The sequence below is a fragment of the Gekko japonicus genome, unplaced genomic scaffold (genome assembly GCF_001447785.1).
Source record: "Gekko japonicus isolate JY-2015 unplaced genomic scaffold, Gekko_japonicus_V1.1 scaffold86, whole genome shotgun sequence".
NCBI lineage: Eukaryota > Metazoa > Chordata > Lepidosauria > Squamata > Gekkonidae > Gekko > Gekko japonicus.
Window position 1 is genome coordinate 408,875 of NW_015172005.1, and position 22,084 is coordinate 430,958.

At 41.6% G+C, this 22,084-nt stretch overlaps 1 protein-coding gene and 1 non-coding gene across 2 annotated transcripts in view; both read right to left on the reverse strand.

Annotated features, from left to right (window-relative positions):
• Window positions 1–22,084, reverse strand: part of LOC107117954 (chromosome unknown open reading frame, human C5orf42) — a 78,225-nt gene that overhangs the window by 38,267 nt on the left and 17,874 nt on the right. The window contains exons 15-25 of the mRNA XM_015420153.1: window positions 21,551–21,706; window positions 20,970–21,198; window positions 18,298–18,437; window positions 16,902–17,119; window positions 13,465–13,629; window positions 11,786–11,924; window positions 10,638–10,747; window positions 9,693–9,854; window positions 9,456–9,564; window positions 8,800–9,118; window positions 6,475–7,414 (exon numbers count right to left, since the gene is read on the reverse strand). Of these exons, the coding sequence (XP_015275639.1) occupies window positions 6,475–7,414; window positions 8,800–9,118; window positions 9,456–9,564; window positions 9,693–9,854; window positions 10,638–10,747; window positions 11,786–11,924; window positions 13,465–13,629; window positions 16,902–17,119; window positions 18,298–18,437; window positions 20,970–21,198; window positions 21,551–21,706 (2,687 nt within the window). The remainder of the gene's footprint in view (window positions 1–6,474; window positions 7,415–8,799; window positions 9,119–9,455; window positions 9,565–9,692; window positions 9,855–10,637; window positions 10,748–11,785; window positions 11,925–13,464; window positions 13,630–16,901; window positions 17,120–18,297; window positions 18,438–20,969; window positions 21,199–21,550; window positions 21,707–22,084) is intronic.
• TRNAT-UGU lies at window positions 20,175–20,246 on the reverse strand. Its single transcript has one exon. It is a non-coding gene; the product is annotated as a tRNA-Thr (tRNA).

A 22,084-nucleotide genomic window follows, 5' to 3' on the forward strand; every position in this document is an offset into this window, starting at 1 on the left:
TTGACAAGGGGTATAGGAGACTGCATCTGAATAAGTCTAACAACTGGATCCTAGCAAGGAAGATCTACCTACTAAAGGAAGATTGTGTACACACAGCCAATGCTCGCCTGCAATTTGAGGGACATCTAATGTCATTGGCTGATAGTGATATCTTTAAGATCAAATGTGATTGATTTGCCCTCATCAAACTATTTAATTAGACTACATCTTAAATAATTTATCCTGAATATTAGTTTGCCAAATTCACAAGTTTTTCTTTTTTAAAAAGTCTGTCTCTGGGTAGTCACCCAATTGTTCTATTTGAGTGTATTACATTTGTTTGGAAAACAAATGCAACCAAGAAGTGCAAACAAAAGCTTATACTCAGAATTAAACTTTATGTTAAATGTGCCATTGGACTCAAACTTCGTTCAAATGCAACCAATGGCTTGCATTCCGCTGAAAATTTACTTTTGTGCCTTCCCACTCCCACTGCACCCCTATGCCCTCCACCCAAAGGCTACTCCTGGGGACTGGGACCCCCAGGAATAGCAGTGAGGTGAGAGTTGGAATTCTGACACAGGAAGGGAAAAACTGCAGCCCCCATGGAAATGATCACTGGGATCCAATCCAATATCCATTTTTTTCATCTGCGGGCCACTGGGATGCCTGGTCAACTTAGAAAAATTACACACCACGACTTCTCTTAAAGAAATACCATCGCCCTAGTCTCTCTCACTCAAGTCTTCAGAAACATCAAAATGCATCACAGAAAGAACTCCTGAATTCTTGGAATGTTTGTTACGTATATTTCCTAGCAACGGCTTTACAGGCAAGTTGATTATTTAACAGTCTGTTTTCCTTGGCACTCAGCCAAAGAGTAAACATGCTAAAAAACAACAACAAAAGTCTAGGATTGCTTTCACTAGAAACATCTTGAATCAGTGTCTTACTGTGCTAGAGCAGACCCAGCTATGATCTGTATCTAAAATAGGCTTATGAAAATGAAAAAGAAATATGGACATGCCGCTATTTACAAGGGTATAAGGTTATCCCACAGGTCATTTGTGGCTCTCCTTTTCACAAAGGAAGGTAGCTATTGTTGCTCTAGGCAGCCTAGCAAAATCCTAGCGACCGTGCCTTGGTTTCATTTCCTTCAGAACGCCACATATCCCGTCCAGCAGGAAGAGTTTCATACACTGAGGACACAAAAGGGATTCATTCCAGAAATTAGCTTTTCCTGTCAACAGGCCAAAGGGCATCTATATTGGAAAGTGATTCTGGCAGGTCAGAAGAGTATTGCTGCAAAGGCTGTAGAAAAGTGCATGATTACCTTTGTTTGACAGCAAGAAAATCTTAAGAGGATATTTTTCACATAAGGACCATAAAAAATTTCTGAGGGCATATTTCCGTCACATATATCTGAAACACTATTTGTTCCTTGCCCATCTCCTAATCGCATAATGGCAAACCCAGAGGTTAATAAGTGCTGGCTCTTATATAATGTTATATAGGTATAACTAGGGTGTGCAAAGAAAAAATATTTTGTATTATTTGGACTCGAGATTCTGTGATCGAAACATATTCAGTATACCCCAATATTCCCAAGTATCAAGATCTGTATGGATACCCTATCTGGGAAATATTCGGGATTCCCAAATATATTCAGCTCCATTATACCCTATGGGGCCATTGCAGTCAATGGCAAATCTCTCTTAGGTTATAGTCAGGTGCATGGGGGGGGGGAGGTTTGAGGTAGAGGCACCAAATTTGCCCTGTAGCTGCTACAGCTTCTCCCCAAAAGAACCACCAAGTCTCAAAAGGATTGGACCAGGAGGTCCAATTCTAGGGGCACCCAATGTGGATACCCCCATCCCACCATTGTTTCCAGTTTCCAGTTGCACAAGCCCAGCAGAGAAGAGATCCTCCCAGAGAATCTCTATAGTAGAAAGTGAAGGGTTTTTTGGTGGAGCGGTATTGTTTGCCAAGCCAGCAGCAGAACCAGTGCAATGTACCCAGCAGAACCATTGCCACTATGGCACTGCCAAGAAACCAACTGGACTAAGGTCAAATGTGAGAATCTCTGAGGTACAAATTGAAGAGTGGCAATTTTGCAAGGACAGCAGAAACAGTACACTGTACTAGTGGCCAGCAGCAGAACCCAACCAGTGCCACCCTACTAGTGCCAAGTGGCAGAACCAATCCTACTAGTGCCCAGCATCAGTATCCTTTGCCATTTTGGCAAAGGCCAGCCCCACAGAATCATAATCTGAGTGAGGGAGAGAATCTTCTGGGCTTATTGTGCTATTTTCCCCACCACTGAAAACAATGGTGTGATGGGGCACTCTCTTTCGCTCCTTCTTGGCACTGCCACGTTGTCACTGGCTTGTGTCGATGGGCACTAGTGCACTGCTTCTGCCATTCTTTCAACTCCCCCTCGCTTGGACTGTGATTCTGTGGCTGTGCTTGACATCAGAACTGCATAAATTCAGCTTGGCTTCTGCAGAATGCACATCCCAGGCGTAGCAACTGTTTTACAGCCAATATAAGGGAGCCTTTTGGAAGGCTGGCGAGGGAAAAGCTTTGGAACAATCATAGACTAAGCAGGGCATTCAGCCTTTAGTGGCCAACCTTTCTGCAACATTTATTTTCTACAATGATTGGATGTCTGTTCTCCTAAACTCATGGAACTTGGTGCACACATATCCCAGTTATGCCGCTTTCCTACTGGGGAAAAATATCACACATATGCAAACGGAAACAGTGACTGTACAGTGAAGAGGAAGGGGAGAGGTAGTATAAATACAAAAAGAATTAGAAAAACTTATTGCAGGATATATATTTTTTTTAAAGCCACAGAATCTTCATAGAGAGATTGACTGGTACAGTATGGAATAAGTAATGAACTACAAAGCTTCCACTGCTGCACAAAGGAAGAAGGGGACTGAACCTCATGGCCTTTCCAAAGTAGGTTACATATTCTCCAATGCATCCTTCAATGACAAACAGGAAGAGCGAATGCTTGCAAAGTGTTTGCTCTCCCATCAATGCTGCACTCCACAGTGATTAAGAAGTAACTGTGGTGCTTGTGTTGCACTATATGCATTTCTACATGGCTCTATTAACAAGAGAAATTACATTAAAAATGTGATTTGGAATGATAAAATTGCTGAGACAAGATGCTGTGTATACGTATGCATATTTGTATTTGTGCATTGAGACACACTAGCTGGGATCCAAAGACTTGCTTTAGGCATGCTAAGTAGGAGTTTTACTCCCCCTCCTTTGGACAGCAAACTGTTGTGCAACATCACATTTTGCTTTTAAAGTCTCAAAAACAGCTTCCATGTGGCACGAATGGCAACTATTCAAAGGAAACAAGTCCAAATAACTCCTGGACATGCAGATATGGGGTTCTTTAGATCCCAATTACTGTTAATTTTTCTAAGAACTATTAATCAGATGTGTCTTCATCTTTATACTGAGCTGCCTAAAATGAATAACTACATCAACTTGTGAGGTGGCATTAGAACTGGCAAACTAGCCTATTTGAAATATTTTTAAGATAAGCATATAAACAAGCGGAGGACCCTGCAAGAACTTGCAGGGGGGCATCTCATTTCCCCCTTTCCCCTCCTTAAAGCCCCCATAGCCTCTCCCCTTTTCCTGGTTCCTTCTCTTCTTCCCACCCCCCCACCCAACTGATCTTCATCTGCCCCCCTCCATCTTCAGCTTTCCTTCCTTCCCTCCCCCAGGACCCTCTGCCTGGGAAAACTATGGCACAGAAGTGCTCGGCTGGGCCCAGTTGTGCAGTGGGGAACCCACAAGCACTTGTAAGGGGGCATCTCTTTTTTCTCTTGTATCCCCTTCCCCAAACTATTTTCTCTTTCCTTCCTCCTGGCAACCCATGTATCCTCACTTTTCCCCGCTTCCTCCTCTCCTTCCTACCCAGAAACCAGCCTACCTTTTATCTGCCCCCTGTCTTCAGCTATATTATTTCATTTATATTCTGCCTTTCTCCACAGTGGGAACTCAAAGCAGCTTACATCAATCTCTTCTCCATTTTATCCCCACAACAAACCTGTGAAGTAAGTTAGGCTAAGAACCTGTAACTGCCCCTAGGTGAGCATCCACAGCAAAAAGATGACTCATACCAGTGTCTTCCAGATCCTAGGCTGAAACTCTAATCACTCCACCACACTGGTTTCATGCAGCGGCTGCTGTTGAACAGTAGCAAGCAGTGGGCCTGCCAGTGGCAGCAAGGCCTGGTCCTGATGAGTCCGCCCTCAAAGACCAGAACAGTCCTGGAAAAGGCCCTGCCCTCTCCCTTGTTTTTACTAAAAGAAACCAAGGCATTTATTTATTTATTTTAATTTTTGACATTTTTACCCCGCCCTCCCCACAAGCGGGCTCAGAGTGGCTTGTTGAAGGCTGCCAATACATTTGTGCTTGTTCCGCAATGGCCAGTATGAAGAAGAAGAGATTGGATTTATACCCCGCCCTTCACTTGGTGTCTCAGAGCGGCTTACAAACTCCTTTCCCTTCCCCTCCCCACAACAGCCACCCTGTGAGGTGGGTGGGGCTGAGAGAACTCTGACACAAACTGCTCTTTCAGGAACAGCTGTGCCAGAGCTTGTGACTGACCCAAGGTCACATCAGCAGGTGCAAGTGGAGGAGTGGGGAATCAAACCCGGTTCTCCCAGATTAGAGTCCGCTCACTTAACCACTACACCAAACTGGCTCTCTTGGGCATTTGTTTCTTAAAGCTACAGCACCGGCTTCTAAAATTTTGGAGAGATTAACACCCTAATGTATGTTTTTTAGATTTCAATTTTTCTGCAAACCTGGGGTGTTTTTCAGGTTTGTGGAAAGATCTGTCTCATCTGTTCATGGCTCCAGTCTCCAGATTTAAATATTCACAGATTTAGCTGTGTTGAGTATTAGATATACTAATTATGATATATTGAATGTCTGTTACTGTGTGTTACTCAAATGCAACTTACAAATGCCTCAAATAATAATGATTATAATATATAGTAAACTGGCTGGCTCCTGTTTAAATAACAAAAGTCACAAAACTAAGCCACCCATAGACTAGGTAGGGTTTCTAAGTATATCCAGAAAAATTAGTTTGTAAATTAACCAAAAGAAACTGCTCTGGAAAGAATGAATTGTTTATTTATTTGTTTGATTTATACCCCGCACACCCTGTGGAGAAAGGCTCAGGATGGAATTGTTGAGATCAGCTGAGACTAAGCTAAGATGGAAAAGGGCAAAAAGTTGAGAAAGAAACACCTGGGAACTTAGAGAATCCTGGAGGGAAAGACTGCTGGGTTGTGTGGGATTCCTCAGTGAGCCAGTCCATATATCTAATGGTAAATATAGTAGCCTCAGATCACAAAAGCAGCACAATAGGAACACATGCAAACAAGACAGAAGTTTCTACATATTCAGAGGAATTCCAAGGTATGCAGGAAAAAATGTAATTTGGTAAAAGTGACTCAAGGAAAAAGAAAGCCAAACCCCAGCCTGCTGAGAACAAAAGAGGCTCCAAGAGCACACAAGACTAATAGCAGCTACCCTGACCTGGATAGCCCAGGCAAGCCTGATCTCATCCAATCTCGAAAGGTAAGCAGGGCTAACCCTAGCAAGTATTTGGCCAGGAGGTCTCCAGAGAATACAAGGGCCAGGAGGCCAGAAACAGGCTATCAAGCCACTTCTCTGAACGTCCTCTGTGCCCCAGTAGGAGTCACCAGAGGACGCCATGACTTCCAGGCACGGGCACACGAACACACACACACACGCATACAAAAAATGCACCCCCCAAAAAAAAGACTGATAGCAGCTGAAAGTGGGCTGAAGACCCACTTTTGGGGGAAAGCCATGGCTCAGTGGTAGAGCATCTATTTGGCATGCAGTTCCCAGGTCCAATCCTTGGCATCGCCTGTTAAAAGAAGCAGGTAGTAGGTGATGTGAAAGACCTCTGCCTGAGGCCCTGGACAGCAACTGCATGTTCGAGTAATCAGTACTGACCTCGATGGACTGATTCAGTACAAGGCAGTTTCATGTATTCAAGAAAGGGGGAGGAAGAGGGAATCAGCCTGTTCAAATTCCTGAGAGCTTAGGAAGTCCTGGAGGGAGAGATTTTGGTTGATAGGGTAGGATTTCTGTGTATCCCCCACCCGATTCCTCATATGAACATACATATATATGACGCTGCCTTATACTGAATCAAGCCACCGGTCCATCAAGATTGCTAACGTTGACTGGTAGCAGCTCTCCAAGGTCTCCAGCAGGGGTCTTTCACATCACCCGCTACCTGATGCTTTTAATTAGAGTTAGTGGGGATTGAATCTGGGATTTTCTGAATGCCAAGCAGATGCTCTATCACTGAGCCACACCCCTACTCATAGTTTCCCATCTTCTGCTTCCTTATTTCCAAAATCATAGATCCAGAAAATAACTCAAAATGAAAGTACTTTCATCAATGCTTACCCCACAGTGAGCATTTCGATCTCGTGATTCACTGCTGTGCTGTTGTTCCAAAAGCCAGAATGACACAAGGATGGCGGATGCAGATGTTTTTACATGCATCATTGGTCGGCACTCCTGAAGTGGATCTGCTGAGATGTGATCATAAAGCAACTGCCTATCACACCATCTAATCATCCATTCGAGTAAGCGGGCAATATTGTCAAATTTATTATTTATTTCTGGCGAAAACTCCTCTCTTTGTATGTCATCTGTCACTCGAATGGCTTTGTAGATATATTTATGAACTGGAGGTGTTTGGATGGTAGGAGAAGCATGCTCAGACAAACGCTGAGTTAATACTGGTGTAAGAGTTATTCCTTTACTGGAATTGGCTCTATAAACTGACTGCGGGCTTAGGCCAAATAATCCTCTTTTCGCGGTGAGTCTCATCACTGAGTCATGGCCAGAAAGCTCAGCTGGTTGTTGAACGGAAGCAGGTAGAGAGTGTTTTTTAAATTCTTTTTTCTTTTCATCACACCAAGAAGCTGGTTTAGAATTACTAGGCTTCAAAATAAGGGAGTAAGAAGAACCAGCTCTAAAAACATTTTGGCTTTTAGTTCTATTCTGTCGACGTTTCAGTGTTGTGTGAACATCAAAGAGGAGGGAGTTCAATTCATGCTCCCTAAGGAGGGCTGAAAAGCTCTTCAGAAAAGGAACTGCTGAGTCCCTCTGACTAATGTGATCTCTTTCAAGCACATAAGTCAAAAAGAGGTCCAAGAACTTCATGTATTCATCATCATCACGTTCGAATTCCCACACACCAACCACCGGCAAAGTATGATGATCAGGGGGGGCTTTATTGATCTTTCTTTTACTTTCTGTTTCTTTCATATTGAGGTCTCTCAGCTTTTCAGGAGTGCTCTTATATCCTGTCAAATCCGATCCACAGTTACGTATTTCCCTGCAACGCAGCAAATCAAAACACAGGGTTTAAAAGCATGGCTGATTAAGAGACTATCCTCTGCCGTTCAGAAGCAACTAAGCCACACACTGACATGTTTTCTGCATTCAATTAGGCTTTTTCAATAGTTCAAAAAGTAGGTATCTGTTTTCACAGATGGCTCCCTTCCCTCCGAGGAGCCCACCCGGAGTTAACCCTCTGTAGCCCTGAATGGGTATATGAGTGAAACAAAAAACACTCTTCCAACATTCCAGAGAGAGGTCCGAGCTCCAAACAGCCCCTCCCCCACCTGCAGGAAGTACTTAGCTGAACAGTCTTGCTTTTGGACAAAGTTGGCCAACAGCTGCAGCCCAGAGGCAATGAAGCAATCATAAAAGTGTATTCTAAGGACAGACAGAGGGGGAAAGTGTATTCTAAGGATCTGGTCTAAGAACTCTGGCAACATTTCTAGCCAGTACCTACTCCTCCCTTGCGAAGTGTTGTAGCCTTCACAGATTTCGATGAATAAAGGCAGATCCCATTTGAGGGGTTCAGGAGCCAGAAGGTGCAGGGGGGGGGGATGAGAGTGGCTTGACCAAACAGAACTGGAGGGCGATATGAGGATTTTCCTGCCACAAAGTCCAAGCCAGAGAGAGGTGTCTCATGGCTTTGTGAGTTTGCATTCAGCACATTTATTGTACAGTATAAAACTTGTGTAAGGAGTGCACAAGATGTCAAATGGCCAACTGAACCTTGATGGACCATTTAATCAAAAATACCTGTACCTATTGTCTGGTTGTGGGATTGCCCATTAAGAGTTCTTGAGAAGTATTCTAAATGTTAGGTCCTGGGGGTGGGGGGTTAATGCACAACTCAGTGAGTGAAACGCACCTTGTGGGCTCCCCACAATATGGTATTTCATTTACCTATAGGAAGGAGGGAGGTTCTTCTCCTTTACAGCTAGAAACTCCTACATTAAACTAGTCCTGCACTGAACAAATGACGACTTTCAAATTTAATACAAACTTTGCAGGGAAGCACAAAGCAAGAGAATAAATACATGCTTTCTGGAATTCATTATATGGAATTCTTGATTTGATTTTTAAAATAATGTAATTTCAGAAAAGACATGTATTATTAAATACACTTCATTGTATTTTTTTCAAGCAAAGAAAATAAATAGTCTTCTTTGAAAGGGGCCTGGCATCAGACTCCTTTCAGTGTGGTGGTGCTCTCCCTTCTGGGGTTACACATAATCTCCAAGTGCTGGTTTATCTGAGGGGGAGCAGAACCCTTAAATGGGGCTTGCCGAGTCGCACGAGATTGTCCTAAAGTGGCTACTTTAGAATAAATAAAGTGATGGAAGCCAGAACTAGGCTACATTAAGAAATATTACGAACTTTTACCTGTACTCTTCCTGCATCTGTGAAGGGGTACTCTTTCTTGTTCCGTCCATCAGCAACGCTTCAGAGACTGAGTCTCCTGTTTCAGCATCACTGTAAACCTGAGGGTTCCCCAGGTCAGAGACTGTGCTTCTGCTGAGGCTAGTTCCCAGAGAGAATCCATCATAGCAGCAAGTTCCAAGTTCTTGGTTCTCCTCTTCCGGTGGCTCCCAGATATTTCTTTGATTTGGCCCTATATTCCTTATCACACGCTTTAATGTTTTCAGATTCACTTTATGAGCAGCCTCTATTACGGCAGACATCATTTTTTCACTGTTGGGGCCTGGCCATAAAGACACATAGAGGATTTGTAGTCACTATTTCTACAGAGCCTGTATTAATCAGCCATCATACCTGACTGCATGGTAACAATCTCAGCATCAGTTTCAAATGCATCAGATGCACAATGCCAGTCCACATGCATTTATTTACTTAATTTATATTACCATTTTAGACCAAGAAAATATAGTCCATCACAACCAGATTTTTCATTTTAGAAGCAAAGGCCATATCTTGGTCAATACTGTAATACTTCCAATTGCCAAGGAAAGCTTATTTTGTAGAAAATGCTAGACTGCTATCAGTTCACATTGTGCTTCTTTCAGCATCACGTGTGTTACCTTTGACTACACAGTGTCTAAGTCGCTGGTGCAGACCATTATATTTATCCCTTAATGGGACTCTTACATCTTCACGGTTAGGAAATGCTTTCACCAAAATTTCTGCCACCTGTACAGAAACATAAATTTTGAGGTCACTTTTATGGGGAAATTATTTTAACAAGAATAACTATTAACATGAAAAGGAAAATATAAGGAAGATAAACTAATGATCTTTACCTTCTAAATAAGCCTTACCTTTTGGATTGGTGGCAATTCTCCAGTGAGACTCAGAATGATATCCTGGATAAGTTCTTCAGCATTCATGAACCTAGCAAAAGGAAGCATTCGGCAAGCCCATTCCAATGCATTCAGACAGCACTCAACTACGCAGGCATCAAATTCAGGAGTTCTGCTTTCCTAAAAAGACAAGGCACCAGGTAAGTGGTCTAAGATTTGATATAAAGTTTGGTAGTCTTACAGTGTAATCCAATTCAGAATTACTCCAGTTTGGAGTAACTGTACATAGGACTGCACTGTAAGTCTCAAAACATATGTCAAAGCAGATCCATATGTTTGAACCTGAGTCTGCCCCAATCAAGTATACAATGGAGGGTTGGGAGCCCAACATAAGAGCAAAAGGTGTACATGGATGAGGAGGGCTGAATTCTCTCCCCACAGTCAGCTGCCCCTCCTTACTTCCCTGCAGCTCATTCCCTAGCTGGGGTCCAATACTGGAAGTCAGACCAGCTAGGAAAGAATTGACAGGGGGGGGGGGGAACTGGGAGAGGAAAGCAGCACTTCCATTAGCGGTTAACCGTTGAACTAGTAACTCAAAGGCCCACATTTAAACCCCGATCCTGCCACGGAAGCTGGATGGGTGACACTGGGCCAGTCACACTTTCTCAGCCTAACCTACTTCACAGGGTTCTTGTGAGGATAAGATGGAGGGAAGGAGAATGATATAAGCCACTTTGGGTCCCCATGGAGGAGAAAGGTGAGGTGTAAATGAATTAAATAAATAAATCTCTTATGCTCTAAGAACCAGATTCTCCCCTCTCCATACAAGATAGTGGCATAAATCGGTCACCCACTGTCGTGTGTAGGTTGAACTTTGGCATTTACTAGTATTGTAAGATGACTGAGGAATTGAAATACTGTATCAGACTTTATAGGATAAAATTTCTATACCATCATCATTACTTTCTGATTTTCTGAATTCTCTCTTGCAGTTTGGTACCGTCTGCAACTATCCGACAACCTTTCACGAACGTGAAGCATCCAACACAATGCACACAACTCCCTAAAGCACTCTGGGAAAGAAAGGCAGACACACAAAATTTTCATCAAGCCAGTAAACAGGAATATAAAACAGAAATTTCAGTTTTTCATACCTTTTCATTTAAAATCTGAATTCTGCTGTTGATTTTTTTTAATGAATGGTATTGGTTTATCCAGATTCCTATGGTACCATGCTTCAAGAAATCTCAAATAGGGTTCAGTTTTTAAGAAAATATACTATTAATCCTAACTTCACACACTACAGATTTTCCTACAGCAAAATAGAATTAGTACACAGAAAGAAGTAAAGTAATTAACAGTGTAATCCTGAACAGAGTTACATTTCTCTAAGCCCCATTGACTTTGCTGGCTTTAAAACCATGCAACTCTGCTTAGTGTGGCACTATGAATTGTTTATTATAGATTCCACACACATGAATTAATCATACCCTGTTCCCAGAGGTAAATACGAGGTAAAATAATGCAACCAGTCCTCTGCTATAGTTCATAATTTGTGTTTAAAGATAATATTGCATCTGAATACATTTCATAAGGGGGGGATCTTTTTGTCAACAAAATTTATGTTGATCAGATTATGTTCACTTTGGGGGTGTCTACAAAAAGCTTTCTAACCCCCTGGCTTCTCAGTCGTGCTTTACATAATTATTGCCACAGAGAAATTCTTGATTTCCTTAGGGCACTGAGCTGGTAGTGCTCATCATGTGTGACTCCCCTTACAGGTACACTGAATGTTCCCAATTCCATTATTTGAAGGGCTCAAAATACAAAGCACTGGGGCTGAGAATCTGATTCTTCATTTGCATCTAACACATTATTTTTCACAATACAATACCCAGCATAACAATCAAAAGTCACAGCAAAACAAAGATAGTTCTCTATAATACGCCGTCAGTAAAACAGCACGGAGCTGGGACAACTTGTAGCTCCTTGGCTAGACTAGCAGACATTACTCTTAAAATAAAATTTCAGAAATTATGTTACAGGACAGATTTCATCCCTCCAACTTCATCTCTTGACTCACTTCTCTTTCTTCCATTAAAAATACAAACCTATTGTCCTACATGAAATAACATCAAACCCGCTGTCTCCAGATGATGTAGGTTTAAAGAATACTGTATGAGATTTAGAATAATTAAGCAAATTTTCAGGAAGATTATTTAACAATGGAAGAGCTCCTTTCTTGCGAATCTGAAAGTGTGGAAGGAAAAAGAAAAGGTAGAGAGGACAATTTAGTACATGATGTTAGAACATCTACTCCTAGATACTTTCACTAGAGGCCTCACTCCCCTTCTTTTCACAATGCAATCCCAAACAGAGTTACATCCTTCTAAATCAACTGACATCAGTGAACACAGACATGTGTAACTCTGTTCTCCAGATGATGTAGGTTTAAAGAATACTGTATGAGATTTAGAATAATTAAGCAAATTTTCAGGAAGATTATTTAACAATGGAAGAGCTCCTTTCTTGCGAATCTGAAAGTGTGGAAGGAAAAAGAAAAGGTAGAGAGGACAATTTAGTACATGATGTTAGAACATCTACTCCTAGATACTTTCACTAGAGGCCTCACTCCCCTTCTTTTCACAATGCAATCCCAAACAGAGTTACATCCTTCTAAATCAACTGACATCAGTGAACACAGACATGTGTAACTCTGTTCAGGACTGTACTGGAAATCTGCTTCCGACTGGGACCCCAAGTTGCAAGCCTGTGATAGGCAGTCTCAAGGCAGTCATGAGTTATGATTTCACCAGTTTCAAGGCCAGGATAATGAACAACACGAACAACAGATCAAGAGAGCCAGACACAGGAAACACAAGCCGAGCATCAGGAGATGTGTATCGTAGTGTGGAACAAGCCAGGGGTCAGAGCAATGGAGTTATCCCTCTCTACTGCTGAGATCCCAAAAGTGTGTATGCGTGGAAGTCAGGAAAAGAGGTTTGGTGCCTTTGTTACCTTGCAAATACACATATCCTTTTAAAAAGTAACAAAATATATCTGCTCTAGAGGGGACTGTAATCCAGCAGGTGGGACTCCACAATCTAACTGTGGGCCCAGACTCATGGATTGAAGACTATCGGCACAAGGAACACAACAGCAGATACAGCCAGTATTTCCTATGTAAGACATACTTCTTTCTTCCCCTTCTTTTGAAACCATAAGGTCACTTGGGGAAGGGGAGCACAGTCCTCATTTTGAAAGGCAGAATTCAGCAGCAATCTTAAACCCACTAGGAAAGCACTGACTTTAAAATATTCTCAAAGTATATACTATATTAAAGTATACACTTTTTATCACATTAGATTATGGATCTAATAGAGATTTAATAGGGTCTATAAATAACTGCTTCTTTTAATATATTCAGCTTCATTTTGGATTTCTGCATTTTTAAAATTGGACACTATTCTGTACTTTGATACTATTATTTTCCCTTATTATTGATAACCACCTAAATGCTGTTTAAGCAAAAAGCCTGGAAAGATCTTCCAAATAAATAACAGGAGCTGAGGTTGTAAGAAAAGCAGGATAGCCTCCCCTCCCTCCCCACCACACAGACATGATTTCCGAATGTTTAGAATTATGCTTCAAAATCAAGTTAAATCAAGCGAGTGCTCATCTCTGCTCCAGTTGTAACTGGAGCATACTATACATTTCTGACTTTTAAAATGTTACTTTCAGTAAGGTGGCATCAACATGGGTAAAATCGAGAGCAGTTTAATTAGCATACCTTTTGCATTATTTTTCGGGCCCGTTTCAGTTGAACGATATACCACTGAGCAGCAGGGAAAGAACAATGAGCAGCCCGGAAAAGGAGAAGAATTCGTTGAACCACCCCGGAAACCTTCTGCCGACATTCTCTTTCTATTTTTAGTGGCAAATCGGTGTATTCTTCCTGAATGTTGCAAAATTTAAAAGGTAGAAAGTATGACAGTTCACGGAGAAATACGTGCATGCTGTGCAGATTCTTCACCGCAATCTGCGTACACTGATGTACTTCCTGATCTCCTGCCTTAGCCGGTGTCACAATTTCATTCTGCAAAACTAACTATGCTAAACGATCACAGGTGCCGTCTTAGACAGGGGAGCTTCGCGTGCCCATCTGAGTTCCTGTGCTGGATCACAGCATCTCTCTGAAGCCCACTCTGACACCAGGACAGGCATGCAAAACATTAAGTAAATGGGGGGGTTACTCACTCTGGCCCTTCTTATACTACCGAAATGAAGAGTTAAAGGTATTTCAGAAGGAAAACTAACACAAAATGCATTGTAAAATAAGCAACACAAAAAATGTTTTGTGCTTAACTTTGCCCAGATCTTTAAAAAATGCATCCCTCTTTAAAGGCTGATCTTAAAAAAAAATTAATCAGCCTTCATATAATTGATATAAAATTAAGCAGCTAGGCCCACAAATATATTTCTCTGTTCTTCAGAAAAATCAAAATATTTAATATTGGGGAAAATAAAAGATAAGAAGTTTCAAACTATGCCAGTTAGCAACATCAGTGTTTGCAATTCCTTCTACACAAATAAGTGTATAAACAGGTTGTTTTCTCGCTGGCTTTAAATCCACTCTCTCTTTATACACCCTTAACCACCTCTTATCATGTACCTTTTCATTTTTATTTTGAAGCATCAAACTCAAATCATCCATTTGTGCTAACTCTAGTAATTTAAGTGTTAGTTCTTCCCTAGAAGGTATTATGTCAGATTTCCAATTTTTTGCCAGTAACAAACGAGCAGCGGTTATTATATGGGATAGTAAGTATGATTCTTGTACATTGTATCCATTCGGAATTATATTCAACAAATATATTCCGGGTTTTAATGCTAGGTTTTTTTCTAAAATTTCTTGCATTATCTTCCGCACCATTTTCCAATATCCTTGTATTTTACTACATTTCCACCACATATGATAAAAGGTCCCCATATTCACTTTGCACTTCCAGCATTGGTTGGAATATCCAGAATAACATTTAGCTATTTTGTCCGGGGACCAATACCATCTGTGGAACATTTTATATACATTTTCTTTGTATGAAATGGCTCTCATACATTTAACAGATTTCTAAATTGTATAAATGGATAGGTTTCCAAATTGTATAAATGGATAGAAGTTTTAACAATTGTTTAAGACTCTATTTTATATGTAAGATGTAAAGTTCGAATGTAAGATTTGTAAAACTGAAAATAAAAAGTAAAAAAAAATAAAAAATAAAATACACTCTCTCAATCAACTAGGACTGAGAACTCTCAAGAATGCGATATTACTGGGGGTAAATAATATTTTTAGATATTGTTCTCTCAGTATCTCTTACTTTCAATTACATAGTTAATGTCTGAGCTTTCCTTTTTTTCTTTGTAAAATTCATTTAAAATTCAAAAATTAACAATTTAAAGTAATACGCATTTTTCCTCAAGTGAAATAGCTAGTGTAACATTTCATGTAAGAGTTTAATTTTATTCCGAAGTAGATATTCGAGCCAGACATCCTGGAATGTGAAGTTAAATGGGCCTTAGAAAGCATTGCTAACAACAAAGCTAGTGGAGGTGATGGTATTCCAGCTGAGCTATTCAAAGTCTTAGAAGATGATGCTGTTAAAGTGCTGCACTCCATTTGCCAGCAAATTTGGAAAACGCAACAGTGGCCACAGGATTGGAAAAGATCAGTATACATTCCAATCCCAAAGAAGGGCAACGCCAAGGAATGTTCAAACTATCGCACAATTGCACTCATATCACACGCTAGCAAGGTCATGCTCAAGATCCTACAAGCTAGGCTTCAACAGTACGTGGATAGAGAACTACCAGAAGTACAAGCTGGGTTTCGAAGAGGTAGAGGAACTAGAGATCAAATTGCCAACATTCGCTGGATTATGGAGAAAGCAAGAGAGTACCAGAAAAATATCTACTTCTGCTTCATTGACTATGCTAAAGCTTTTGACTGTGTGGATCACAACAAACTATGGCAGGTCCTTAAAGAGATGGGAGTACCAGACCACCTCACATGTCTCTTGAGAAACCTGTATAAGGGCCAAGAAGCGACAGTTAGAACCGGATATGGAACAACTGATTGGTTCAGCATAGGAAAAGGAGTACGACAAGGATGTATATTGTCACCTTGCTTATTTAATATATATGCAGAGTACATCATGCGAAATGCTGGCCTGGATGAATCACAAGCGGGAATTAAGATTGCTGGGGAAAAGATCAACAACCTCAGATATGCAGATGATACCACTCTAATGGCTGAAAGTGAAGAGGATCTAAAGAGCCTCTTGCTCAGAGTAAAAGAGGAGAGCGCAAAAGTGGGCTTGAAGCTCAACATCAAAAAAACTAAGATCATGGCATCCGGCCCCATCACTCCTTGGCAAATAGAAGGGGAAGTCGTGGAAGTAGTGACAGACTTCACGTTCCTGGGATCCCAGATCACCGCAGACTGTGACTGCAGCCATGAAATTAAGATCACCGCAGACTGTGACTGCAGCCATGAAATTAAAAGACGCCTGCTCCTTGGGAGGAAAGCGATGGCGAACCTAAACAGCATGATAAAAAGTAGAGACATCACCCTGCCAACAAAAGTCCGCATGGTCAAAGCAATGGTATTCCCAGTAGTCATGTATGGCTGTGAGAGTTGGACTATAAGGAAGGCCGAGCGCCGAAGAATAGATTCTTTTGAACTATGGTGCTGGAGAAGACTCTTGAGAGTCCCTTGGACTGCAAGAAGAACAAATCAGTCAATCCTCAAAGAAATCAACCCTGACTGTTCCCTGGAAGGCCAGATAATGAAACTGAAGCTCAAATACTTTGGCCACCAAATGAGAAGGGAGCACTCACTGGAAAAGACCCTGATGCTGGGAAAGATTGAAGGTCAAAGAAGACGGGGACGGCAAAGGATGAGATGGTTAGACAGTGTCAGCAATGCAACGAACATGAAATTGAGCCAACTTCGGAGGACGGCGGAAGACAGGAGAGCCTGGCGGGAGATTGTCCATGGGGTCGCGAAGAGTCGGACTCGACTGTGCGACTGAACAACAACAAAAAGATATTTCTAAACCAGTTTAAAGTGTCTGAACCAAACCACTTTTAAAAGTTAATGTCGCAACCAGAATCAAACCCAAATTTTAACATTTCATCTCTCTGCACACAACTACGAAAGATGCTTACTTCGCTAGGAAATGCTGGCTGAGGACAGTATAAAGGTGGTGCGGGAAGATACAAGCCCTCAGGCACCAAACTGCAGAACTTTCTGCTAAGATCCTTGGCGCAGTCCATCAAGAGCTGAAATATCTCTGAAAGAATATCTGCATCTGCCATAACAGCTGCTTTCAGTATTTCTTCAACTGATTTGAAAAGCACATTTGCATCTTCCTCCTCAATAGGATCTGAAGATAAGTAACAAAGCAAATGCTTTAATTAGTGTTTCTTAACAACTTGTACTGCTAAATCTAGCAATTAATTTATCATAGTAAAGATGCATTTTTACTCATTTATCACAGTAAAGATGCATTTTTATGGAGTTCTTTCTGGATGTATTATTCTGTCAAGCAGCTAGGCTCTACGTGTGACCCAAAGCAGCACTTGGTAAATTTGGATTCCCAACATTTATCTTGGGTGACCCACTTATAGACTTTATTCAGAATGCATCTATCAGTTTCAGGCCCCTGATCCCAGGCTTAGCATTGTTGTTGTTAGCCATTCAGTCAGTGTTCGACTCTTGGAGATTCTATGGGCCAGCTCTCTCCATGACTTACGATTTTGTACTGTTTCTTTGAGTTTTTCCATGCCCAGGCTGGTGTCAACTTTAATGGCATCTATCCACTGTGTTCTTTCGCGGTCTGGTTTCCTTTTGCTGCTAACCACAACATACTAGAATCTTGGCATTGCTTTTTTTATGCATGCTTTTATTACATACACTTTTAAACTAAAACATGTGGAAGTGACTTTAGAGCAATCACTGGCCAGTGATAAAAACAACAATAAAAATATTCTTACACTTGGTTACTCAAAGTTATACAAGCACATGGGGGGGGGGCAATCTTTGGGTCCATTTATGGTTTTCCCCCCTTGCTTGCACACAGTTTTGTGGGATTTCAGCCTAAATAGGTAACATGGTATCATATAGGCCTAAATCTCAAAGAGGAGATAAAGCAATATTTGGGTTGTTCTACTTCAGAATGCAGTGAAGGCTTCTGTGATCAAATGGTCTTTCACATAAAGAAGTTCCTTGTACAGAGAACACAATTTTTAAAAAAATATACAGAGGAATACTCCCATCATTTGAAACTCCACCTTCAGTATGAAGGTGGTATGAGGTGGTATAACCCAGACATGTTCACCGCCTCAGTCAGAACTAAGCCAGAGTTTTCCCCAAAACGTAAAGAATAATGACAGAACTGTATAGCAGCAGAAACCTAAAATGGCTACAGAATAGAAGATATTAGCATAAGAGGCCAACTCTGGCCACGGAAAAGGCCAAACATTTGCATAAAATTATTGTATTTGCATAACTACGTAAAACAGAATCAATATTTAAAAAAAAACAGATGCAGAGATCGCACACCTGTAAACTGTTTGTATTTCAACTCTCCATCATTTGATGTTTCCACACTGGCAGGCTGGCCCATAAAAGACTGTAATCGTTCTTGAAAAATTTGTGTTGGAGTCAAATACAATGGCAAGCATAGTTCTACTTTTTGTGACCTGAAAGCATGCAAAGAAAAGTATGCAAAATAACTATTGTTCTCCAAATGGTCTCTATGGCAAGTCAGCCAGAAACATCTACAAGGTACAGAGCATTTGTACCATCTCATAAACATGCACTTGATCTGAGGAAGTGAGGTTACTTCTTTCCCATTCAGTATCTTTTGCTACTGACACAGTGGAGAATCACCAAAAGTCAATTACTAGATGCAGACACTTCAAGCTGTGTGACCAGGCAATGTTTTTTATTTAGCTCAGCAACACTGTTGAATCACTGCAGCTATTGACTTGGCTAGAATGGAACGTAAGACACCACTTTCAAAGGTCGATGGATTCCACACACAGCTGTATAGTGTAGTGGGTTTACACATGGAAGACCACTGTTTGGTGAGGAGATAGTGAATCATTACAGAACCCCACAAATTCCATCTGTTTGATCTCTTTCACTCTGTCCCAAGCTTAAGGCCTGCACTGCCAATTCCCTGGCAATTAGCCTCAGCTCTAGTAAAGCACAGACACAGATAACATGAAAAGCAGTAAACAGCCTGCCTGTGGGAAAGCATTCCACGGACTGCTGCTAGCACGTGCTTGCAATTAGGCTGCAGCAACTTTTAAAAAGCTAGGCAAGACTTGAGATCCTGGTTGATGGGGTATGGTGCAGCCATGTGACCAGCAATTTGCCCTTCAAGAGGACTGTAGGGGATCCCCAGTCTTCAGAGAGCAATGTAGATAGCTTCTCTTTGCTTGATTTTGCCATTTTATATAATTACCACCTTGCTTATAACCGATTATTAAACTTTCATAAACACCATCTTAATCACAAGCGATTTGTCCTCTTTTGGGGTAAACTGTGGACCTAAAATCAGAGTCTGGCAGGTCCAGACTCTAAAGCAGGACTAGCCTCCTGAAGATCATTGCTGTGGTTGAGGCAGGACATTGGTCCCCATTGTTTTGCAATCCTGTGCTCCTTGGAATGGGCTGCCAATCCACACGCAATCATCAGAGTGAAGAAGCAAATCTATGGAGCAAGTCCCATATCCCGCTCCAAATTAATGCAGACCAGTGATCTCTTCGATAGTGTCAGAACTCTAGTCAGGGTCACCGGGCAACCTGTTGGGAACATCTCATAGTATCAACATTTCTGACACTGGATATCACAAAAGTGGTAGACATCACTAAGTCCAACACCTTTTTGGTGGATTTTGGTCCTCTGGGAACAGGGAATTCATTGCTCTCTCTCTGTGTGTAAAGTGCTGTCAAGTCTCAGCTGACTTATAGCAACCCATAAGATTTTCAAGACAAGTATCTAAGCAGAGTTTGCTATTGCCTTCCTCTGCAAAGTCTTCTTTGGTGATCTCCCATCCAATTACCAACCCCACTTAGTTTGCAAGATTTGACAAGATCTGGCTATACTATACCATTCCACATCCCCTAATTCATTGTTCGTTGAAGCCTTTCCTTGACAAGCATGATATGACCGAAACTACCCACGCTCTGATCACATCCAGATTGGACTACTGTATGTGCTCTACACGGACTACTGTAATGTGCTGCCTTTGAAGACTTGCTCAGAAGTTTCAATTAGTGTAAAATGACACACATGAACATGTATGAAGCTGCTTTATACTGAATCAGACCCTTGGTCCATCAATGCCAGTACTGTCTACTCAGACTGGTAGCAGCTCCAGGGTCTCAGGCAGAGGTCTTTCACATCACTTACTGCCTGGCCCTTTTAATTGGAGATGCTGAGGATTGAACCTAGGACCTTCTGCATACAAGGCAGATGCTCTGCCACTGAGCCACAGCTCCTCCCCACGACCACCTCTAGCTATTAAGAACATATTCTTCTGACAGTTGACCTGGCTGGCCTTCTCAGCAGCTAGTGTCCTGGCTGTTGCCTTTAAAGCCTCAACAGTTCCAGGCTGTGAATTGTTTACTCTCAAAATGTACTGGTCCATCAACTGGAATAATTTGTGGAAGTCATTCACTGTGGGCCCCACCCTCAGAGTAGTGGCTAAGAGAGAGAGGGCCTTTTCTGCCATGGCATCTCATATATGGAACTCTCTCCACAGCCACCATCTGGAGTGAGGACAATTCTTGAAAAGAATCAAAATGCACATCTGTCTAACCAACTTTGCAAAACAAGGGAAGAAGCAGGAAACTGAGGCAAAGATTGCTCAGGATGATCCTCCGTTACTATTCTCTGTGTTGGTCACAGAAATGCTGAACAGGAAAGTATGCACCCAGCTTCTCAGCCTATGCTCATATAGCAGAGTAGTGCTAACTGAAGCACAAGCACCCAAACGCTAGAAGTTCCTCCCTGTGGCCCACCAAACTAGACAGACGGCACAAAGGGGAACTACTCAGTAAGACAATTCACCTTTAAAAAAAACCCTCAAGAAAAATAAATTATTTTTAAAACAATTAAAAGTCTTACATGTTGAGGCCTGATAAATCTATAATGAGGTAGGTAATAAAATAGTACTGCAGAATCCAGTTTCATCATTTACATGAGAATGAGTCATGACTCACCTTGAAAAGCCATTGTCACTTCGACAATACTGATTAAAAGCGACACCAATTGAAACAGACATCTTCCAGTCTCCAAGTTTATGTGCCAGCCACACAGCTTCTGGCAGTAGCCCACCAATCAGAAACAAGTCAAGAGCGTATTCAGCTGTCCAGACACAAGAAAGACCTTGATCCCTGATTGCACTGGTGATTCTGGAATGCTGCAGCGGGACAACACGAGGATACCTGTCTAGGGTTAAGAAAAAGAGCTTTTAGTTCCACCATCCCTAGGTTTCTTTGTTGGGTAATTGATCCAGGTGGATTCCAGCTCAATCCTGTGCCTCTTTACTTGGAAGGAAGACCAAGTGCAAAGTGAAACCTTCATCATGAAGAATGTCATTTGCAGCCACTATTTTTAGCAGACAAAAATTTACCATGAACCTTCACAGCTGTAAGATTTGCTGTTCTTCCCAGACTCTCTATAACCAGCACAATCTAGCGCCACAGCATCTACCAGTCTGTAGTTTTTTTGTACTTAGTAGTGCTGAAAGCCAGCCGGTTATGCCTTATGATGCTAACCCCTAACAATACTGACAGAATACCTGGTCTGATGTGAAGTGGAGGTAACACAGCGACATTATGTGGAGGAAGCACAAAAAGTGGCTCATTAGTGAAGTAGGCTGCCATGAATCGAGCCAGCGACTGAACCACTGCCAGGATAGCTTCAGTATGAACGGCCCTTATCATGAATTCAGCATCTATAATGAAAAAGTATACAGCATGTGATAAACATAATGTGAGCTACAGAAATCAAAGTAATTGAGAATTCAACAAGGCAGAGTTACACCCTTCTAAGTCTACTGAGAACCTATTCCCACTGTACAAAAGATTAAAACGCATTTGTTCTGAGAACAGCCCTTTTAAAAACCTTAATAACAGTATTACAATTTCTAACAATGGAAAAAATAACATTAGCATAAACTATCTGTGTGTGTGTGTGTGTGTGTGCACACGTGTGTGTGAGACTGTGTGTGAAGTGCCGTCAAGTCATGGTCAACTTATGGTGACCCCTGACCTGATGGGGTTTTCAAGGCAAGAGAGAAGCAGGGGTGGCTTGCCATTGCCTTCCTCTGCAG